Genomic DNA, 23,697 nt, shown 5'->3' with positions numbered 1-23,697 from the left:
TAAAGAGAGCAAGGGTTGAGGGGGAACGTTTTATTTAGGGGGATTTTGATCACTTTTCAGTCAAACAAGTAAGAAACTACATGGCTGAAATGATGTAACAGCTTCAGCACAGGCAATGTTATAAACACTTGTCTTTTTCGCTGGAGTAGGGAGGAGAGACAACGTCCGCCAGTCACACAGGCACTCGCTGTCACTTGTTTTAACACGCTTGAGTCATTTCATCAAACAGTATGCTTATGTAGACAAGCTCAGTGCGTATGTAGTTGGTTTTATTCAAACACAGGGTGTGGCTGTCTATAATATCTGTCTATAATATAGAACTAAAAAATGTTTAGGTTGGACAACCCTAACACACACACACACACACACTCGTTCCGCTGTGCCTGCCGTGGGGAAGGGTTCCGCTATGCATTGTAGGGTGTGGAAACTCACCTCATCCCCTAGTACCAATATATTGACCTTCATTCCTTGGCTTTGCAACCATGACTGTTAACCTTCTTGCCTATTCTTGGTGTTTTTTCTTTTTTCCAGCCTGTAGTCATCAGTTTCAATTTACTGCGACAATGAATACCTGTCCTGAACCGTTGTATGAATGGTACATGCAGTACCCATACTTAAATGTGTTATTTGTCAAATAAGAGGTATACCTTTGTTGACCATACATTTGTTTCCATGACTACCTACTAGGGTTGCAAAAGTCCGGGAACTTTCAATAAATTCCGTGGTTTTCCAGAAATCCTGTTTTGGAGGTTTCTGGATTTCCTGCTTATTCCCTCCTGATTTTATGGGAATCATCCAACTGGGATTTCGGGAATGCCAGAATTTTGCAACCCTACTGCTGCAGACTCTTGTCTCTTAGCTAAGGCTCTGTGTTCTGTCACTGTGTGTGTTGTAGGACCCCATCTTGCGCCGCTCTGGAATGTACACAGTGGGCATGGCCTACTGCGGCTCCGGGAACAACAAGGCCATCAGACGTCTGCTGCATGTGGCTGTAAGTAGCCTCCTTCCTCACGCAAAACACTGACAACCAGGAATCAGAGTAGGGATAGTCAAGAAATGGAATTGGGAGTACGGTTATGACAGACGATAGTATACCTCACAGCAAATTAAAATGTGTTTTTATGTTAATCGCCATAATTAAATAAATTCCTTGGTAGTACAGGAAGCCCTGATAGATTCATTAATGTTACTGGGTGCAGATGGTTGAGTTGGTATTCGTACAGATGGCAGCCTGCACAAGCTAAAGATGTTGTGATACAAGAGCTTTTTATGAACAAGTATAGGCTTTCCCCAAATCTTTTTTATATCTGGGCAGATTGGGAGTTTGGCGTTTGGGCAGGAAATTGGTTATTAGTGGCTGTTATCTCCTTGCCCTACTGTATTTTTTTTCCTGCTATTAATACATTGTTCTCTACCTGTCAGGTAAGCGATGTGAACGATGATGTCAGAAGGGCAGCGGTGGAGTCCATTGGATTCATCATGTTCAGGTAAGGCCTTGGCCTTATGCAACCCTGTATCCCCTATGTAATCCCCTTTCTGCCCAGCAGAGGTCCCCCTACTTTCAGCCTCTTGGTCCACTGCTTGTCTCGAAGCCAAGCTAACTGATCAATCAGCTCCTACATGTTTACACAGACTGCATTCCTCCCATAGCCCCGGGCATCATTTCCAAATGCTTTTGGAGTATGTCCTCAGATGGGTGGTGTTGGCAGTTTATGTAGCCTCTCTCCCCTCATCCTGATCGTTAAAACAAACAGTGAGATAGATTTCTTCCGCCTAGACCTCAGATAAATAGATGGGGCTTTTCCACTCCTGATTGCCACCGGGGCTGTTACCCATCTTTGGCCCTGAGGTTAACCCACATTTCCACGTTCCATGTTTTCCCATCAAGAATTGGGTTTTCGCAAGTTCTCACCATAGCCTGTGGAATTTTCACCCCCGAAGAATTTGTCTGAACACTGTTTGGGGTTTTGAGTAACCAAGGGCATGCAGTAAGGTTAACCTTTAGCCCAGATGGAGCTCTGGGCTGATTTGCCTTTTCTTATACGCTGAATTGTTTATGTAAGCGCTAGTGCTGGGCGATATGGCCAAAATATCATATCATATATGGTATTTATAAAAACAAATGTCTATGATGGTATTTGACAATATTTTATGTTTTTAAATTATAACATTTTCTAAATTTGCTTTATAAGTAGTGCATGACCTCAGGGTGGCAACACACACATTCTAAGTGATTTCAACAGGTCTTTCTCCATTCTGATTGTTTTCTACTGTTCAATTCAACCCAAAATATTTTTTTTTGAATTTTCATAAATTTCTGCATTTTCTGCATTCATTTGAGAATTTCCACACTGCCATGTAGGGTTGCACAATATGGGCAAAAAATCGAAACCTTATTTTCAATCGGCAGGGTAGCCTAGTGGTTAGAGCGTTGGACTAGTAACTGAAAGGTTCAAATCCCTGAGCTGATAAGGTACAAATCTGTCGTTCTGCCCCTGAACAGGCTGTTAACCCACTGTTCCTAGGCTGTCATTGAAAATAAGAATATGTTCTTAACTGACTTGTCCAGGTAAATAAAGGTAAAATCAAAAAAATCAAATGCTAATTGTTTCCTAGGGACCCTATAATCTTAGGCTACATTGTCTGTTTTCTACTTCATGTAGCTAACATATTAATGCTTCTTGTATTCCTTTTTGATGTGGAAGGTACTGTTGCACAAACAACATGCTGATTTAGGTCTACACCATCACTGGTATTATCAGGCTGTATAATTAATTATTTTTGCTCTGACTCAGTACATTTTATTAGCTAGCTACCTAGCGATTAGCATTAGCGTCTAACAAGATTTAGGCCCAACTTGCTAAGAAAAGACAAACTAGCTGTTTGCAGATGTAAGCAACACAAACTAATAGTGTAATTATAGAACACTAGTGGATTTATATGAAGAAACAAAGTGAAAACAGCATTGTTGTCATCAACATTGTTGCATGTGCTACATTGACCATGCGGACAGAACGCAAGAGTCTCATAGTCGAGGAACAACAAATGCACTCCTTGAGTGACAGGGCGGGGCTAGGTCTGTGTTGAAAGCAGCATGCGGAGAGAGATGACTCAAATAGCAAAGGAAACTATATAAAAATGGACGTTAAACACGGCGTATCACATTTAACAAACCAAACATTAAAATACCGTTTATAGAAGGTAAAGTAAAAACCCAAACCGGTTCGTGCATCAATACCGGTATATCTAAAAAATACGGTATACCGCCCAGCCCTAGTAAGCGCCCAGTTTGGGCTCAATTCAGAATTGAGTTGAGAATGCCTCAGAAATTCAAATTTTTTAATTGGAGTAGTTAACAGGATGCAGAATTGCTATTTGAATGAAAGGAAATATAATTCATTGAAATTCAAATGCCTCTTCGTTATTAGGTGTTGTCTATAAAAATACACATCTTATACATAACATCAACCATGTTGTTATTTATATGTATGTAAATACAATTGTTGAAACAATTTTATTTTCAAGAAAAACTAAATTCATGCACCAGGAAAACAAAACCTGTGTGCGAATATTCTAAGTTATTATATTTCATTATTCACTTAGACATGCTCAGGTACTTTGGAAAATAGTAAGTATTTGGGCTGGATGTCAGTTTGTAGTTCATACATGCATAATCTATGAGCAAATTTACTGTCTTACCTCAATTAGCCACCAAATTCCTAGTGACTGTTTTCTAGAAGCTCTGTGATGACATTTTCCCTACCTTTACCCCCATGTGGGCCAGCCCTCTAAAAATTCAAGTTTCAGCAAAAAAACAGTCCCTCGCCGTTTGAGTGACAGCTAGCAAGACACAGACACAGTAGAGCGAGAGAGCAATGACGTGGTGCACATATCTGCACATTTGTGATGTAGTATGCCATTTTTAGGGACCACTTTTGGCTCGGGCACTACTTTCAAAAGTACCAGAGAATATCTGTAAAGGTCCAATGCAGTTGTTTCTATCTCAATATCAAATCATTTCTGGGTAACAATTAACTGCAACATGTAACTTTTTCGGTGACCTGATCAAATTCACATAGAAATGTGAGTTATAGATCTGAAAGCAAGTCTTAGAAGCGGTAGATCTGTTCAATGTGCACTATTTCTATGCTTCCCATTCAGTTTCGTTTTTTTGCGTCTTTTACTATTGGTTTTATACACCAGCTTCAAACGGCTGAAAATACAATATTTTAGGTTAGGAATTTCATAGCGGTTTAGATGGTACAAGGATTCTCTACATTACACACTGAAATTTAGCAAACTAGTAGAATTTTAGCAACAGGAAATGGCGTAGCAATTTCTTCATGTTGCACCTTTTTTTTGAGTACCTTGTGATTGATTGATTTTTAAATTTAAATGTTCAAAAAATAACTTCTTAGCAAAGACCAATTTCTCAATCAAGAATTTTATGTCTGTCTGGGAGTGGTCTTAGTGGGGATGGGAAAACAATCTGTTATTGGAAGAGGTTTGGAACTTATTGGTCTGTTGACTAATTAACGCTTGGTGATGTCACTAGGCAGGCCAAAACGCCATGGCTCTGTTGTGTGTGTGTGTGTGTGTGTGTGTGTGTGTGTGTGTGTGTGTGTGTGTGTGTGTGTTTGCGCAGTGCCATAAGCCAGTTGGCAGCCACAGATCGATAAGCAGGATGTTTGCCACTTCCTCTGTCCTCTCAGACCTTATTTACTTTTCACAATGAGGGAATGTCTTTTCAAACAGCTCTTATGCCCTTTTAGTGTATCATAATTTTCACAATTTCGTTGTTATTCCAACCTCATGGTATGGAAATATATATGAAACACGAGTGAATCTAGTTTTTGACTTCACTGGGCCTTGTAAATTATGTTCAAAATAGAGAAAATACTACATTTCCCAGAAGGCATTAGTTTAACCCTCAAGTTGACCCTGAGGCCTTAAAAAAAAAAAGCCAAACAAATGAAATGGTTTGATAGTGAGAGCAATTATCCCATAAGTTTTAAATGGGTTGTCTACATTTGTAAACAGAGAAATAAACGTTTTTGTGGTTATAATGGTGACGATCAGTAGTTCTAAGCTCATCAGGCTATACAGTCTGAGTGATATTCTCCAGGAGTCAATGGGTTTACATTTATATCCAAAAAAGTACAATATCTTTTGTACCAGTCACGGATTGTGTCTTTAGAATACAAAACACAATATATAAGGTAGGGTCTAATATAACTGTATTATTTGTTAAGAAAATCTAATTGGCTATTCTAAGCACCAAGGTTAAAATAGAATGTTTCTGCAGAGAAGTGATATTCTTTGTTGTCTGGACTTGTCACCTGTCATTCAATGAAACGCATATTCTATGACAGAGTGGAATTATTAATTGAATCAAATTAAATTCTACTTCCTGTCATTCAAATTCTACATCCTGTGGGGGTGTGGACAATTTGAATTTCAAGTCATGAGTTGAATGGGATTCAATTCCAAAATTCTGATTTGAGCTCAACCCCAGTAAGCGCTGGGTATCATTTGTCATTTGAAAAACCAACACAGTTAAATGTTTTGAAAGTGTGCTTAAGTTTCAGCAATGTGAGAATTTGTTTCATGTCCAAGTTAAATCTATGGAACATGAATCATTTTTGAACCACCCTTGTTTTGGTCTGTGCAATGGTTTTCAGTAGCCTCTTGTAATTTTTAAATGCAATTCATGATCAAAGATATGACACTTTTGGAAGTGATTTTAGTCTTTAGAAAGCATAGCCTGACCTACATTTATCAGCTGCAAACTATCCCTCACTTTCCTAGTTTTGGCACTCTTAAGTGATCCTGTGATTGGTTTGCATGCGGATTATCAACATGACATAGTGATCAGCATCTCATCAAATGGATGACAGAATTTAGGTTCACTTTTAGCTGAGAGGATATAATTACTTCCTGGCTCCTTTACAGGTAGTTCAGTGTCTGAGGACTTTGGCTTCACGTCATCCTTCCGAGTCGCATTATTGTTTTTTGGTCTGTTTACGGAGGCTGATCACTCATTCTCTGACGTGAATTTACCCATCAGGCATCACTGCAGCATTCAACAGCATCAGGCAGCACTGCAGCGTTAAATGACACCGAGCCAAGCAGAAGAAAATGGAGGGACTATTTTAAGCCCAAAAAAGGCTATGCGATATTCCCATGATCAATTGGCTGTTAGATAAACGTTGTGTAAATCCTTCCTCTGTTTAGAGATCCTCCTGAGCGGCAACAATTCAGCTGAGCTCCCACTCCCCCATGGCTTCCAGGCCCCCCTTAGTCTTGGGAAACCAGGATGTGGTGCTCAGAGCTGCTTTCTGAGTGGGTCAAAGGTCAGCGTGAACGCTGGTGTGCTGGCGTCTCTCACTCCCCAACTGCTTTGAAAGGCCATGGGCATATTCCTCCCCACCGACTAGTCTCATGATGGCAGAAATATGCATTGGAAGTTGTATATGAACCAAACATGGACTCTCTCATTACATTTCTGGCCTTGTGGTAGTTCCTTGGGACTTATTATTATAGATTTTATGCTGTGGACTAATTTGGCACACTCACCATAAAAATACTTTTGTTAGGTTTATGTGAAGTCAATTGTTTTTGAGTTGTAACGTCACTTAATTCACAGGTACGGAGAATTAATCAAAATGCCCTTTTTTTTTTATTGCCCCTCATAAAGCGGTCATGTCCCTACGCACTTACGTTCGGGATTCAGCCTCCTCGTAGTCGTTGTTTGTGACGATGAACTCCTAGCGCAGTGGTTTATGGTGTGTTTATTTTGGCTCCCAAGTCCAGTTAGCTTTGCTTTGCTTCATTACCACCCCATCAAGGAGACACTATCTAAACTCTGAAAGTGAAACAGTAGATCGGTCGTTGCGGCCGCAAAACATATATATTTTCAGAGAAAAAGACAACGTGTTTAAAATAAGATGACTTGGTCTGTAGTTACATCTGCTTTCAAGATCCTCTTAAGAACTGTAAAAAAGGACACGGCTTTTCTTTAAGCCAAGCACAGTTTTATACATTTCTGAACCATCACACATCCATTCGTAGGCTATACATTTTTGTATTTGACAAGCTTCCCATTTGCAAAAGGTTTTGTCTATGTTGCATTTTATATATAAACATCCAAGTGGATTATTATAACACTTTGGGGAAAATAGGACTTGTGACTTTATAACATCTGTTCACAGTTTATAAAAACACTTACCAAACATTGCAGTTAAAATGGGTGGCATTTATAGTGTATTATATATTATAATATATAATATCTTCTTCAGAACTCTGTGTGATGTGGAGACTGAATGTCTAGTTTGTGGGAGGAGTGTTTGTCCTCAATTGGTAAGCATGTCATCTCCTCCATGGAAATTGTCCATAGCAGACAACCAAATATCCCATGGGTAGCATGGGAATACACATTGTATCCACTGAGAGTGTTTCCAGACAGTCTGTCTTCATTCCTTATCTGTCTGGCGGCCTCCTTAAGGACAATCCGACCTGAGCGTTGTAGGGTTTGTCTTTTATTGAGGGTAACTAACTAACTAACTCGACGCACCTATTTGCTGTCTCATTTTACTCCTAATGTTCAGCAATCTCTGTACAGAATCTGAGGGCCTCTTCTTTCTGGCCAAAGTGTTTGACAGAGATCGCGCATCTCCTTTCGTTTCGCCCCTGAGGACACACGGTGTTTTCTTTAATAGCACCGAATCCACAGAAGTGATGCTCAAGGAAGGTGTCTTGTCACCTGAACCCCTGGACAACTCAAGCCTGCTCTGTCTTTTTCACGTGACTTTCTAGTTCTAATTATTTCCTTTTGCGCTACACATAACTGACATGCTCTTCGGGTTTGCAATCCTCATTCTCTGTAAGGAGCAGAGTGTCCAGTACAACGCTAGCAGAGGACTGCATGGGTGCTTGCCGTCGCCTCGGCGGGCTCTGATAGCTCACCGGCCCGATGCCGTTCTTCATCCCCCGCTTCATGAACAGCTTGGAGTTTTCCGCCACAGATGAATGGAAGGAGATCCGTGTCAGATTCCTGCAGCCATACTGTTCCCTAGTTTGCCTGGCTGGTGTGTTAGTGGCGCTGCTGTAGTTACAGGTGATGTAGCGTGTGAAGGCCTGGCGGAAGGTCTTGTTGAAGAGGGTGTAGACCAGCGGATTGATGCCTGATGACACGTAGCCTACCCACACGAAGATCTCCATCAGACGGCCGATCACATGGACGTCGCAGCTGGCGCAAAGCACAGAGGTGATGTTGGTGATGAAGAATGGGCACCACATGACCACAAACAGAAGGAAGACGATGCCCAGCACCTTGGAGGCACGCTGCTCATTGGTCAGGTTCTGCATGGACTTCTTGCCTATGGTGGACATGCGACGGATGGGGATCTCGTCACCTATGATTGGGTTGGCGGGAGAAATTGATTTTCCTGACAGTTTCTCAGTTGTGGGAGAAGCCACTGACTGCTCCCTCTGGAAGACTGAGGAGACGGTTGGGCGAGTGAAGCGTTGGGTCACCTTTGACCTGAGCAGAAAGGCTTTCTTGCGCAGCACCTGGATGGTGAGCAGGTAGATGACCATCATGATAGTCAAAGGGATGAAAAAAGCTGTCATGGAGCCAAACATGATGAATTCTCGGAAGCTGTCTGGTTTCAGTAGGCAGGTGTGGTTGCTGTTAAAGGTGACATTGTTTGGAAGGTGGTAGTTTCTCAGCCCCTTGATGGGAATGGGAATTGCGATACCTGTGTGTGAGAGAGAGAAGTTTGGTCAGTCAAATGATCAATCCAAACTTTGTTGTCTCTTCACAGTGTTAGATGGAAAGACTAACAACTTTGGTTGTTTGGGATTAAATGTGTTTTGGGAGTAGAGACAGGATTTTCGCAGCCAGTGGACACTTTATGCTGCTTTTCTTTTTGCATTTTCTTATAGGACATGAAATGTTCACATCTGCTTTTCCTTTTGATGCTGCCAGAGTATAACTCTGTTTAAAGCTTCAGGCTTTCACGACTGAGGACAGCAGAGGTAGCGCAAAGGGTCGTTCTGGAAGTTCTCATTCTTTGCTTAAAAATCAAATAAACAAACCATATATTGCCAGCTATAATACAGTGACCGTGAGCACTACACCCTGGACGAAGAGTCCCTTCTACTGTCGTGGCGTGTAAGTGCTGCTCGCGTAACTCTAAGCAATCGTCTGGTTTTGCTCACCGAAAGAAAGTCAATGTGTAGAACCTTAGCCCTGAGGTGAAAACTGAGAGCGTGCTGTTGTGAACGAGTCTGAACGCCCTATGAATTCCATTAACCTGCTAGTAAGCATGTCGTTGGATGGTGTATACCATGTGTATCCTGTACATGTGACTAATACAACTTTAAACTTGATTAATGCCAGGCTGAACTCTGCCAAGTCCTCACACCAGTCTCCTAAATGCTTCAGCCAGAGGAACTGTCATGATTAACGAGAATAGAGGTGTTCAGTTTCATTTCATACTGGAAAGCAAATGTATATATATTTAGCAGACGCTCTTATCCAGAGCGACTTACAAATAATTTGTTTTATATATATATATATATATAAGTCGCTCTGGATAAGAGCGTCTGCTAAATGACATACATTTTTTTATTGCAAACCAGTGTGCATATTTACCAAGGGTTCACTGGCCAGTCATTAACAATACAGACTCGGACAGTGGACAAGAAGTAATAAGAAGCACATCAATCAGAAAAATAAAACAATGTTTGTCTCAAACTGTCTTATTGGGCTGTCAAATGACCCATTTGGGTATAGGCTTAACATTGGGCCAAATATGGGAAACCAGTTTCTGACATTCCCTCGTATGTAACATGTTCTGTGTGAAGAGGATTCCAGTGTATTAGCTGCTCCACCTCCCCTTTGTTTATGGACTAAGCTTATGGTCCTTAGCTTTATCTCCTGCCCCTTATCCTCTTCAGTCCAAATGGCCTTTTGTCTCGTAACCTAATATTACTGAAAATACCAGAGGCTCTTCAGCGTTGCTTTTCTATTCAGTTTTGTAAAATTGCAGATTCCTATCTGTTCTGCAGTGCACATTTTATGCTTATTGTGAAGAGTCAAGTAGTTACTGGTCCAGGAATCCTCAAATAAGGTTGTGGTTTGAATGCTTGGTTTTGTCTTGAATGTTATTTTGTCTTAAACTTTTCTGAAAAACAAATCTGTGATCCATAGCGTTGTAGCAACATTGTAAAACCGTTGTACTGCTCAAAGAGCGCGCATATTTTTGCAATTGTAAGCCTTATGTTGTTTCACTACGCTCATCACAAGGGCAGTGATGTGAAATTAATTTCCTTCCTGGGAGCATACTCTCTATAATTTAAACCTCCCTTTTTTTAATTTGATGCTGTTTTTGTGTAAATCTGTCTGGCTCATTAACTGTGTGTTCCCACAGGTCCCCTTGACTGCTAACACTATGATGCTCTGTTACTGTTTACAATGTGTTAATCGGGGTTAAGTTTTAAGCGAGGTACTGTATGTGAACGTTTTTATATAGCTTTTATTGCATCCGGCTTTTCTGAGACATGTCACGTCACAGGCGCTAAGGAATTGAACCGCAATGACATAGCGTAAATAAACTTGTTCAAACAACACATTGGAGAATGCTCCTGATTTCAACACAGGACAACAACAAAAAAACAGCAGCTTACCAATAGATATGAACCACACCACTGCTATCTTAGCCATGGCTTTGGCCCTGGACTTATACTGGCTGTGCTGAATGGGCTTCTTGATGGCTATGTAGCGGTCCAGTGAGATGGCACACAGGTGCATGATGGATGCTGTGGAGAACAGGACGTCCAGGAAGAGCCAGATTGGGCAGAGAAACTCCGGAAGAGGCCATCCGGAATCTGAGAAACGGACAGATGAGGGGAAGCATTGGATTGTTAGCTGCTCTCATAGGCCAATACAGAACCATTTGAGATTTAAACCATGCCTTTCTAGACACATTCTCAAACTTCATTACTGTGGTGCTAAATCTTTTTTTTTTTTTTCTTCACCCTGAGAGGAGCCTATTTGGATTTCAGTGACTAAGTCATTGTAAAAATAAACATAATAGCCATTCAAGTAATTTATTACCATCTTACACTGAACAAAAATATTAAACGCAACATGTAAAGTGTTAAACTCGTTTCATGAGCTGAAATAAAAGCCAGAAATGTTCCATATGCGCAAAAAAGCTTATTTCTCTAAATTGTGTGCTTATTTTGATTTATATCCATGTTAGTGAGCATTTCTCCAGTGATGTAAAGTACTTACCCCAAAAAACTACTTAAGTAAAAATTGTTATTTGTACAACTTTTACTACACTAAATTCCTAATGAAAATAATGTACTTTTACTCCATACATTTTCCCCGACACCCAAAAGTTATTATGTTTTGAATGCTTAGCCTTAGCAGGACAGGAAAATGTGGTCTAATTGACACACTTATCAACAGAACCTCCCTGGTCATCCCTACTGCCTCTGAACTGGCGGACTCACTAAACACATGCTTCGTCGGAGTGTGCCCCAGGCTATCTGTAAATAAACGTAAAAAACTAGGAAATGTGGCCATCTGCTTTGCTCAATATAAGGAATTTGAACTGATTTATACTTGTACTTTTACTTTTGATACATAAGCGTGTGCATATATAAAACCAAATACTTTTAATCAAGTAGTATTTTACTGGGTGACACCTTAATAGAAAATTAATCATTACTTTTACTCAAGCATGACAATTGGGTACTTTTTACACCACTGCATTTCTCCTTTGCCAAGATAATCCATCCACCTGACAGGTGTGGAATATCAAGAAGCTGATTAAACGGCATGATCATTACACAGGTGCACCTTGTGCTGGGAACAAAAAGCCACTATAATGTACAGTTCTGTCACACAACACAATACCACAGATGTTACGAGGTAGTGCAATTTGGCATGCTGACTGCAGGAATGTCCATCAGAACTGTTGCCAGAGAATTGAATGTTAATTTCTCTACCATAAGCCGCCTCAACGTCATTTTAGCGAATTTGGCAGTACGTCCAACCGATCTCGCAACCGCAGACCACGTGTAACCACACCAGCCCAGGACCTCCACATCTGACTTCTTCACCTGTGGGATTGTCTAAGACCAGCGACCTGGACAACTGATGAAACTGAAGAGTATTTATGTCTGTAATAAAGCCCTTTTGTGGTGAAAAATTCATGATTGGCTGAGCCTGGCTCCCCCAGTGGGTGGGCCTATGCCTTCTCAGGCCCACCCATGGCTGCGCCCCTGACCAGTCGTGAAATCCATAGGTTAGGGTTTAATTAATTTATTTAAATTACTGATTTCCTTATGAATTGTAACTCAGTTAAATTGTTGAAATTGTTGCGTTTATAATGTCAAGGACTGCATGGGCTTGTGTGTGTGTGTGTGTTGGAGGCGAATAGAGATTTGTCAAAGATGCCAAAATAAAAGGTGAAAATAGGAAATGAAGTGTGAAGATGTTGGACATTTAGTCATGCCATTTCTCTTACTTTAGTGGTAATGATGCAGGTGTTTGTTTTTAATTCCTGAGGAGGAAGTAGCCCGTTTTGAAATGGGGACTAATTTCTGATTAGTCCCATTTTGTCCAGCAAACCTTTTGCATTCTAAACAGAACTTGTGTTGTGGACATCAGCGACGCCACCAGCATTGGGGAGATGCGCTTCAATAGCTAATGATTAAAACCAGCTCTGATGTAAAGAATTCTATTTATTTTTGTAAATAATTCATTTACTGCCGAGAAATGCTTCTTATGACATTTTGTATGGAGCTGAAACAGCTATGTTCTTGATGTAGATATGTTCGGGCCCCTTCTCACCAGACGTGTTTGTTTATTTTGGATCCCACGTGTGAAATTGCCCCATAATTGGGCTTGATTGTGTGTTGGAAAGGTTCTTGAATGATTTTCTTGTTAACCTGTTTTGCTGATGGCTTGTATTTCATAATTCAAGCATTAGTGGATATGTTTATTTTTTTGTTAATAAGTATTACTTTTAATATTTGTATATACTTATTAAATTATAAAATAAATACACATAGTATCACTACTATCAATATTTTAGTGTCCTCCCTGTTCTACATGTGGCCTATGAATGTAATGGCCATTCATTTTATTGGGGGTCTACTCTACTTTCAGGGGCTTTGTTCAGCTCCTCGCGCGCACGCACCACTTGCCTTTTCTCTCTCTTTTTTTCATTTAGAAATATTTTCTGTGGGATATTTATACTTTGATAGGTAGGCTACTTTCTAAGAGTATATTTTTTGTGGGCCCTTTTGTAATTGCTGTCATCTGTCTATTTAACATGGGCAAAGATTATTTTCTATGGGAATAATACTCAACAAGTTCTACATGTGAGGATATTGTGTGCTTATACCACCAGATTTGTTAAAATCTGTCTGGTAAAGTTTCTGATATATGTGTTGCCAAGGCTACAGAGGTGTCCATCCACGGGCACATTTCTAAGACAAACATGTGAAGTCATTGCAGTGGAGCAGCTTTGAGAGAGAGGGAGAGGGAGATGGAGAGAATTCTATGAAAACGGAGCTACCAACCTCTAGGGTGAGGTCACTATTCCATAGTTGGGGGGAAAAAGCCGATTTGGACTCAAATAAAAACAAAGCTGAGATCGCTGTCTTGTTAAAGGTCTGCGTCTGAGTAGTATTATTGTCATTGTTAATCATTATTATTGCTTATTTTTAGAAAATGTCCCTGTTCCAGCAAATACCGGGGTGTAAACGATCCGATTTAGAGTCATTGATGTCTGTCAGGCTCTGATTATACAAGACATGCCCACACTTCTTAAGGGCCTCCATACTTTATATGGGAATCCTTTTGTTCTTCTGTAAGAAGAACTCATCCTAAATCTAGTGAAAGCTGATCTAGTCGTCACAATCGTTTTATAGTCTTTCTGTATGATATACAGTGCCTTCGGAAAGTATTCAGACCCCTTGATTGTTTTTCCCACATTCTGTTACGTTACAGCCTTATACTAAAATTGTTGAAGGGGGAAAAAACTATTTAAATCAATCTACACACAATACCCCATAATGACAAGGCAAAAACAGGTTTTTAGAAATGTTTGCCAACTTATTAAAAATAAAACTGATATCACATTTGCATAAGAATTCAAACTCTTTCCTTAGTACTTTGTTAAAGCACCTTTGGCAGCGATTACAGCATTGAGTCTTCTTGGGTATGACGCTACCAGCTTGGCACACCTGTATTTGGGGAGTTTCTCCCATTCTTCTCTGCAGATCCTCTCAAGCGCTGTCAGGTTGGATGGGGAGCGTTGTTGCACAGCTATTTTCAGGTCTCTCCAGAGATGTTTGATAGGGTTCAAGTCCGGGCTCTGGCTGGACCTCAAGGACATTGAGACTTGTCCTGAAGCCACTCCTGCGTTGACTTGGCTGTGTGCTTGGGGTCGTTGTCCTGTTGGAAGGTGAACCTTCACCCCAGTCTGAGGTCCTGAGCGCTCTGGAGCAGGTTTTCATTAAGGATCTCTACATTGCTCTGTTCATCTTTCCCTCGATCCTGACTTGTCTCCCAGTCCCTGCCGCTGAAAAACATCCCCACAGCATGATGCTGCCACCACCATGCTTCACTGTAGGGATGGTGCCAAGTTTCTTCCAGATGTGACGCTTGGCATGGAGGTCAAAAAGTTCAATCTTGGTTTCATCAGAACAGAGAATCTTGATGCTCATGGTCTGAGAGTCTTTAGGGGCCTTTTGGCAAACTCCAAGCGGGTTGTCGTGCCTTTTTACTGAGGAGTGTCTTCCGTCTGGCCACTCTACCATAAAGGCCTGATTGGTGGAGTGCTGCAGAGATGGTTGTCCTTCTGGAAGGTTCTCCCATCACCACAGAGGAACTCTGGAGCTCTGTCAGTGACCATCGGGTTTTTGGTCACCTCCCTGACCAAGGCCCTTCTCCCCCGATTGCTCAGTTTGGCCGGGCGGTCAGCTTAAGAGTCTTGGTGGTTCCACACTTTTTCCATTTAAGAATGGAGGCCACTGTTCTTGGGGACCTTCAATGCGGCAGAATTTGGTTTTGGTACCCTTCCCATGATCTTTGCCTCGTCACAATCCTGCCTCTGAGTTCTACGGACAATTCCTTTGACCTCATGGCTTGGTTTTTGCTCTGACATGCACTGTCAACTGTGGGACCTTATATAGACAGGTGAGTGCCTTTCCAAATCATGTCCAATCAATTGAATTTACCACAGGAGGACTCCAAGTTGTAGAATAACCTCAAGGATGATCACTGGAAACGGGATGCTCCAGAGCTCAATTTCGAGTCTCATAGCAAAGTTTGTCTAAATACTTATGTAAATAAGCTATTTCTGTTTTATTTTTTATAAATTGGCAAAATTGTTTTCGCTTTGTCATTATGAGGTATTGTGTGTAGGTTACTGAGGATTTTTATTTAATACATTTTAGAATAAGGCTGCAACGTAACAAAATGTGGAAAATGTCAAGGGGTCTGAATACTTTCCGAAGGCACTGTAGATCAGGGGTGTCTCCCAGTCATTATGCATGTTTTTGGTTTTTCCTTTTAAGACCTAGAAAACCAGGTGAGGGGAGTTCCTTACTAATTAATGACCTTAAATCATCAATCAAGTACAAGGGTGGAGCGAAAACCCACGGACACTCGGCCCTCCGTGGAATTTGATTGACAATCGATGTCCCACAGATGAAAATAATTGTCTTCTTTTGAAGGCTTTAACAACAGGCATTCTAGCGTTTTCTATTCTGCGCTGACGTCCTTCAAGGCAGCATTAATTCATCTGTTGTATTTTTCTCGTTATAAAGCTCTCTGCCGGAGCACTAAATGGGTGGCTTGGAGGTTTTGTTTACATTTTTAAATCAGGCATGTTTTGACTTAATGACATTTTCCAGGGTTCTCAAAATGAATTATGGTGAAGTTTAGGCTAAAAGGCAGCTCTGGTTGAGTAGGAAACGTAGACCTAGGCCCTGCCGGTCGTGTGTGTGTGTGTGTGTGTGTGTGTGTGTGTGTGGGGAGACTGGGTGAGTCTGGGGTCGAAGCTTGTCTTGCAAAAGAGTGACCTCTCCCTGAAACAGTCTTAAGCTCATTAGTGAAGAAGGGTAAGAATGTTCTGTCGTCATTCTCTTATGGCCTGGTGGGCTATTTCGTGAAATCTTAATCTTCATTCTTCTCTTCACTCTGATGATGGAACAATGAACAAGTTTTCTGCACTGCCAGGTCTTATGCCACGGCCCAAATATATATATTCAGGTAAACATTTATCTGTCCGCCATGTAAACACTTCTCATGGTGCTACCTTGTAAATATGGCCCTATGGTTAGTGCATCCCCCTCCCCTCCCGAATCCTTCAAATAGCTTTTCTTAATTGTTCTCTCTCGTCACCCAAGCCTTAGTCAGCTGTATGTTTTTAGTTTAGCACTGTAGTCAGTCTACAGTGCAGCCTTTTAAACATTTGGAACCATGTCATTTTTCAAGGTGTTGACTATAAGCCTTACATTCATCTGCTGGGCAGATGTGGAAGAGGTCCTCAGGACTTCTTTACAGCTCTTATCGAAAGCTATTGCACACTAGACTTTCCCTCCTCCAGTAAAATGTTTAATTTAGGAGGAAGGTCTAGTTATGATTGGGCTCACTAACTCATTAATATTGGATGTTTGAGGTGATGATGGGAAGTTCGTATTTTTTTCATGACTGATCTTTTCAACTTCGTTCACTCCAAAATAATTTTTGTTCATTAGATTCTGTAAGGACCCCCTACTGATGAACGATAAACTAAAAACTCTGAAACTAAAAAGAATCCTGATTCTACAAGCTGCACGTTCACCATAGGGGGCTTATTGGATCTGTAATTTGTGACAGACATATAAAAGTGTGATTCAAACAATGTACATTTGTGATTGCTAGGCATACATATACAATTATTTATTGATACCTTTGGAATGAGGTCTAGTTGCTGCCGCAACTGAAATTGACTCTTGGCGGAAAGCAGTTGCTTGACTGCCGAGAGAGGAGATTAGCACTATCATTTGCGAACTGCAGCATTTTTTTCTGGATCAAGAAGGGACTTAGGTGGTTGGTGTGGCTGGGGTGTTTCAGATGGCGTGGCAACATTTTAGACGCCCCAATTTTGGTGGTGTAGAGTTTTTACAACTATTTGTTCAGTAAAAGAGTCGAACTGCACGTCACTAGTTTGAGGCAATAGCTACTCCAGGTTAGTCTGAAACTTCTCCCGCAGCCAGGGTTTGGGATGGAGAGGAGATCCATCCAGGCAGACACAGAAGAAACTGGATAAATGGTCAAAAAACTGAGTTGCTATTACTTTCTTTGTGTTTATTTTAAGCAAATAGTTGTTGTGGTTTATTGGGAATTTAGAGTGTAGTGTTTAATGGCGGTGATATATTAGCGGTGACAATACTGTAGCTACAACATCTCGTCTCTGTCCTCTGGTAAATTTCAGGTGGTATTTGGAAGTTTGCACTGATTCCCTCTCGCCATTTCCCTGCACACACTGTTCTTAGAGCTGCAGGCCTGGATGTGCACAGGCCTTAACTGGTCCACCCTGCCGAGTGGCTCTAAAGGCTTGGAGTGAAGCACTGACCAACCCCCCCCACTGTGTGCTCGGTCTCCAGCCAGTAGAGAAATGACAGCTGCCCCTGCACAAACGTACCTTGCATCCATTCAGACATGGAGCTCTGTGCGAACTTACATGTACGCACACGTACACACACAGCCCCCCTCCTACTGAACATGGGCTACTACTATTCAGAAGCCTCTGGCTGTTATTTATGTATCACATGTCCTTGACTTTGATCCTCTCCTTCCCCTCCGTCTAGGCCCGATCCTCTCCTTCCCCTCTTTCTAGGCCCGATCCTCTCCTTCCCCTCCGTCTAGGCCCGATCCTCTCCTTCCCCTCTTTCTAGGCCCGATCCTCTCCTTCCCCTCTTTCTAGGCCAGATGGACGTCATTAAGATGAGCCTCTCCTTCCCCTCCGTCTAGGCCTGAGCCTCTCCTTCCCCTCCGTCTAGGCCCGAACCTCTCCTTCCCCTCCGTCTAGGCCCGAGCCTCTCCTTCCCCTCCGTCTAGGCCCGAACCTCTCCTTCCCCTCCGTCTAGGCCCGAACCTCTCCTTCCCCTCTTTCTAGGCCCGAACCTCTCCTTCCCCTCCGTCTAGGCCCGAACCTCTCCTTCCCCTCCGTCTAGGCCCGAACCTCTCCTTCCCCTCCGTCTAGGCCTGATGGACGTCATTAAGATCCGATGGAAGCATGGAGCCCCTCCCCCGATACAGTTAACCTCGTGCCCACTGTTTGCACGCCACATATGGTTCTTATACAAAGATGGTGCCTGTTTTCTGAAAGCATGACTTGAGATCAGATTCCTGCCAAGCACAGTCGAGGTGGGGTGCGTGTGTCACAGGGCCGTTTACTCCAACAGAATGAACGAGGAGTAGTGGCTCGACTATACATTCTGTGTCAGGATTTGTGGGGCGGCAGGTAGCCAAGTGGTTAGAGCGTTGGGCTAGTAACCGAAAGGTTGCTGGATCGAATCCCCGAGTTGACAAGGTAAAAATCAGTCGTTCTGCCCCTGAACAAGGCAGTTAACCCACTGTTCCCTAGTTAAATAAAGGTTAAATAAAAACATTGTAAACATACGTCACTTAATGGAATCGAATGCAAATGTTTTCAGTTCGCTCTTACATCTGTATTTTCCCCTCGCGACCTAACTGAGTGTGTGAGCCGAGGGAGAGGTTGGTTTGTGAGTGGAAAGTCGTTTGTGAAAGTCATGCAGAAATTGGGTCATCGTGATCATTGGTACCTGATGTGACTGTGCCTTTGCTGTGATTACACAGCCAAAGGAAGTACCTTGTTTATTATCCACTGTCTTGTGTTTTTGCCATCTGCTATAATTTGTTTATACTGTAGCTGGCGGAGTTTCAGCAGCATCTCTTGTGGTGTCCGATTTTAAACTCTGCTGTTCTTCAATTATTATATTATAAATATGCATGCTTATTTATTTATTTATTTTTTTGCTCGGTTCAGTTAACAAAAGAAGGCGGCAATTCTTGTCATCGAATGCTAGATCTGCTAGATCCAATGAAAAATATTTTGGCTACCTACTGTGGTGGATTTCTGCTTTGCAATGCACATTTACAGGTGTTTCTCTGGTCTCAACTGACAGCAGCTTTTTAATAGCGTCTCCATGGAAACTGGGGTGACCAAGTGCAATTTTAGATCTGATTGATGGGGGCCAAGCTAAACACAAGTAAGAGGCCAGCGTTTGTGCTTGAATCAGCTGCTGTGTTGGGGCCAAAAAGAATAATTCAAATTAATGTTGAGGCAATCATGGTGTTAGAGTTCTATGAACTGTTCACACTTGTAGGATCAGTACATTTTAGTATCAGCTATGGTTGGGTTGTATACAGATGATCATACCTAAATCCTGTACCGTCTTGGGGGTATACCGTATTATCGTCAGTGCAAACAAGTGGACATTTATTTTAAAATGTAACAAATAAATCTTATGCTTTAGAAAAAACGCATGTGAACGTAAACTAATTGCGAAGACAGACACCCCAGTTCATAAAGTTGTACAATTAACAAATATTAGACAGCAAGAATGTTGATCCAGGAGGGATTGATCGATTCTGCTGTAACCAAGAAGATTGATCTTGCCATCTAGACACTTGGGTAGTAAACCAAATGCATAGCTGGAGCCCTGAGCTGGAGAGAATTTATTTGGCGCATCTTAGATAGTTAGCTGGAAACCATTAGTAGGATCGTCACGAAAGTTTCCATGTGCTCTTTGAGCCAGTCATGTGGTATGTTTTATGTTGAATGGCTTCTTCATTTCGCCTGCTGCATAATTTTTTTCATTAAGAACGCCATCTGCTTTATCTATTGACACAAGTTGACTGCAGGTATTTATTTTAAAAGAACCAATTGAACATTTTGTGATTTGAAAATCATACCGTGGGTATTTTAAAATACCCCAGTATACAGTATTCCGCCCAACCCTAGTATCAGCAGGGTCTTGAGTTACAAGTGGTTGAATGAAGGTATCAATGAAGGGTTCCTTTCTGATGGCAAGGCAAGAGGTCAACCATGTTGAGGTGACTTACTGTAGAGCACAGTGATGAGGGCGATGGGCATCACCAGGAGTCCCACCAGCAGGTCGGCCACTGCCAGGGACATCAGGAAGTAGTTGGTGGCATTCTGCAGCTTTCTCTCCAGCGACACTGCCAGGATGACCAGGATGTTGCCCCCAATGGTGGGGATGATGACCATAATGATGAGCAAGGCGGCCCAGCGTAGCTGAGCACCAGCCACCTCCTCGGACCCCGAACCGTTGACCGCCAGCGGGGGTGCCTCTGGCTGGGACATGCTGCTGTGGAGAGGACTGCTGGGCTGGGCGCGGGTCGGGGCTCTGCTCTGGCTGGTTCAGGGGGCTTGGTCAGCATGGTCACAGGGTCCCGCGAACAGGGGTAGGGGTGGGCGGAGGGCAGCTCAGGTCCAGCACACAGGGCGGTGGCTCATACCCGGGCGTACCGTATAAACCAAAAGGGCCACTTCACAATCAAAAAAGCCCAGCAGCTCCCAAACTTATTAACAGGTCGCCTCAAAACGTGGTCAAGGCAGTAATCCAAGCACAGAATGTACCTCCACAGTAAAAGGGGTGTTAGGTCAAGAGTTGGTTGTCTGACTCGTAATCCAGGCGCCGTTGTCTTCTGGTTTGTGTACGCTCTAGAACAGGCCGGTTTCTACTAAAAGTTTTAGAAGGAAACAAAAGGAAACAAAAGTGACAATGTTAAACCCCTTGGACGTTAGTTTCAGTGTGAAGACCTAATGATGAGTGACATTTAACATAACAAATGTCATGGGATTTTCCTCCACAGTCATTAGTATTGTTTCTAGACCAAGGAAACAGCTATCGACTGTAATCACTGCTTGCTTGCACGCTTAACTCTGGCATGTTTTTCTACATGTGGTTTAAAAAAAAAACATTTATCAACTGCTAATATGTTCGTTCTGGGTCTCTTTGTGTAGTGGTTTGAACATTTTATTTTCAAACAAAATTGTTAACACGTAAGGTTGAAAACGATTGCATGTCATAAAAAAAAAACATGGCTAGAATTATTTCTTGAACTAATGTTAAATTATGCATGGTTCAGTTTTGAACATACAATTTAATAAAGCTTATGGTTAATTTTCATTTCACTTTTGAAAGCAATTTTATTTGTAAAAAATAATTTCCTTAATTTTGCTTTGTAGTGTATATAGTTACTTGTAACACATCTAGCTTATTCACTGCATATCATAGTGGTTTGAGTCTGTGGCACTAGGGTAATTATGATTTTCCCCCTCCGTTTTTATAGATCAAAGTTATGCAAACATAAGCATATTTGGTTATTATTTAATTGACAATAATATTACACTCTATAGTCACATCCTCTAAATAGCTTATACATGTTATTTACATGTCATCATTAATTGTAACTCATACATTTTATATCTTCCTTTAAAGTTAACTGACTGACGTTAAATCAAGCACAGCTCCGAAGTTCTCAGACTTTTTGATCAAAAACATGAACCATTTCCTGTAGATTTAACTGATTTTTATTTTAGAATGATGAACAAATAGTTTCTTTCTTACCTTCATCAAAGGCAGCAGCCCTTGTGTTCTCCTTTGATTTGTCCTGTACATTTGTATCGCCTTCTGAGCTGCTATAATCCAAATGTTTTTCAATCGTGCAAAACCAGGGCTGTTCATCACCAAACAACTCAATCTTCAAACTCCTTCAGTGACTGCTTTTTTTTTCTTGTCCCCGCTCATGTTTTTATACTTAGAACTCCTCCAAAATCCAAAAATGTCACAGGCAGCCCTTGTGAAAATAATTGCCTAATATTATCTCACTTTGGTGCATTCCATCCTGAGGAAATTCCTTTGTCTCATTTGTTGGATGAGCCCCTGGTTTCGATTCGCATCACCTACCGTGATCACAGGTTGAAAACTTTCAGATGTCCTGTCTCCCCCCTCTCGCACTCCGTCTCTCACTCCCTCATACTGCTTCTCCATCCCCCTCGCTCCCTCCTATCTCTCTCTCTCTCTTACCACCTCACTTATCCATGAGTCAGGCTAGGGAGAAGACAGATGAATGTCTCAGAGCTGGCCGAATGCCGGTGTTTCTGGGAGGCAATATCCTTCGACACAGCCGACTTACTGTTTATATTTGTCTCTTTCTGTTCTCTCCTCCAGTAGGGGCTGGGGATGGTGGTTGGAGGAGGAGAGAGTTTTTAGTTGTGTAGGTTAAGTGTTGCTTCACGTGTCCTGTTGAAACAGCATTTTCACTTCTTTAAAAAAAAAATGTAGATAAAAACTAATAACACATTTTCCGGATTATGGTTATATAAGAAATTGCAGAGGCAAGTTTTTTTGTCTCCCTTTCCGTGCCTGTACAGGGGGTTATGTTTGGCATCTCAAATCTTGCTTAACTTCACAGCCTAACCACCCCCGGCCAAGTCGGAGCAATTGTCTTTTGATTAGAACAAAGGCCAAAGGTCACCCCCCTCCTCGCTTGATTCCTATGTGAATCACTTGGATGCTCCTGATCCTCTGATGTTAGGAGTTGCCCGGGGACTTCCTGCTAGCGCCTCACAGACATCTGTTTTCCACCTTTCTGCATTAACGCTGCAGATGCTACTTGAAAACATTATTTAAATAAATACAATTCGATTGAACATTCAGCCGACTTAGATTTTACGACAATGACCTGCCCAATTCTTCAGATATCTTCTAGCTAGACAGGATAGCAATGGGCATGATTTCACTTAGATTTTCTGCCAACTCATGATTAAGTCTGCAGTCATTTCTAATTGGAGTGGGATTCATGGTGTACAGAGAAGTGCTGCAAAATGTTCTTATGTCTCTGTGTGGAAAGAAACACTGCTTTTCATTACTAATTTGGATCGAGTGGAATGACGAAGTGAATCATATCGGCTTTTTGGCAGTGTATGTATGAACTGGTGCTGGTTTCATTAGCCTTAATGTTTCCCTGCTTCCTACTTACTATGTGTGCCGCTGTGCTGGTCATCTCTGGCGGCTGAGAGGAAAGGACAAGATGCATTGAGCTGGTGCTACTGTGCTTTTTAATAAAAAAATAATAATTCAGCGTCGGACACCGTCAGGACGTCTGGTGAAACATGTTAGGTGCACTCGCACATAGCCTATATAGGGATTGCGTTAAATGCGGAAGACACATTTTCGATTGAAAGCATTCAGTTGTACTATTGACTAGGTATTTTTTTCTTTAACCTTTTATTTAACTAGGCGAGTCAGTTAAGAACAAATTGTTATTTTCAATGGCGGCCTACCGGGGAACAGTGGGTTAACTGCCTTGTTCAGGGACAGATTCTTTTTTCGGGGATTCGATCCACCAACCTTTCGGTTACTGGCCAAACGCTCTAACCACTAGGCTACCTACCGCCTCTCGGAGCAATGTTTATTAACTCCAAATGTTATCAAATCAAAGTTTATTGGTTGTGTACACAGATTTGCAGATATTGCAGGTGCAGTCTATGCTTATGTTTCTAGCTCAATCAGTGGAGAAATATCTAGAAATACAATATTACGCACAATCCCCCCAAAAAAGTA

The 23,697-nt window shown here is 41.8% G+C and overlaps 2 protein-coding genes across 5 annotated transcripts in view; one reads left to right on the top strand and one right to left on the bottom strand.

Moving 5' to 3' along the window:
* Positions 1 to 23,697, top strand: part of psmd1 (proteasome 26S subunit, non-ATPase 1) — a 62,016-nt gene that overhangs the window by 9,737 nt on the left and 28,582 nt on the right. For all 4 annotated transcript variants that reach the window (XR_003867316.1, XM_029695514.1, XM_029695515.1 and 1 more), the window contains exons 15-16: positions 896 to 991; positions 1,423 to 1,487. Coding sequence is in view for 3 of the 4 variants with exons in the window: in XM_029695514.1 (XP_029551374.1) it covers positions 896 to 991; positions 1,423 to 1,487 (161 nt within the window). In the remaining variant the exon portion in view is untranslated. The remainder of the gene's footprint in view (positions 1 to 895; positions 992 to 1,422; positions 1,488 to 23,697) is intronic.
* LOC115151518 (5-hydroxytryptamine receptor 2B-like) lies at positions 7,018 to 22,079 on the bottom strand. Its single transcript, XM_029695516.1, has 4 exons — positions 21,700 to 22,079; positions 20,168 to 20,809; positions 10,693 to 10,893; positions 7,018 to 8,759 (listed from the first exon to the last, which is right to left on the bottom strand). The coding sequence occupies exons 2-4, from the start codon at positions 20,427 to 20,429 to the stop codon at positions 7,837 to 7,839; spliced, it is 1,386 nt and encodes a 461-aa protein (XP_029551376.1). The 5' UTR covers positions 20,430 to 20,809; positions 21,700 to 22,079; the 3' UTR covers positions 7,018 to 7,836.

Source organism: Salmo trutta, chromosome 17, assembly GCF_901001165.1.
Source record: "Salmo trutta chromosome 17, fSalTru1.1, whole genome shotgun sequence".
NCBI lineage: Eukaryota > Metazoa > Chordata > Actinopteri > Salmoniformes > Salmonidae > Salmo > Salmo trutta.
Note: the sequence above shows the minus strand (reverse complement) of the source record. Positions and strands in the feature narration are given on the sequence as shown.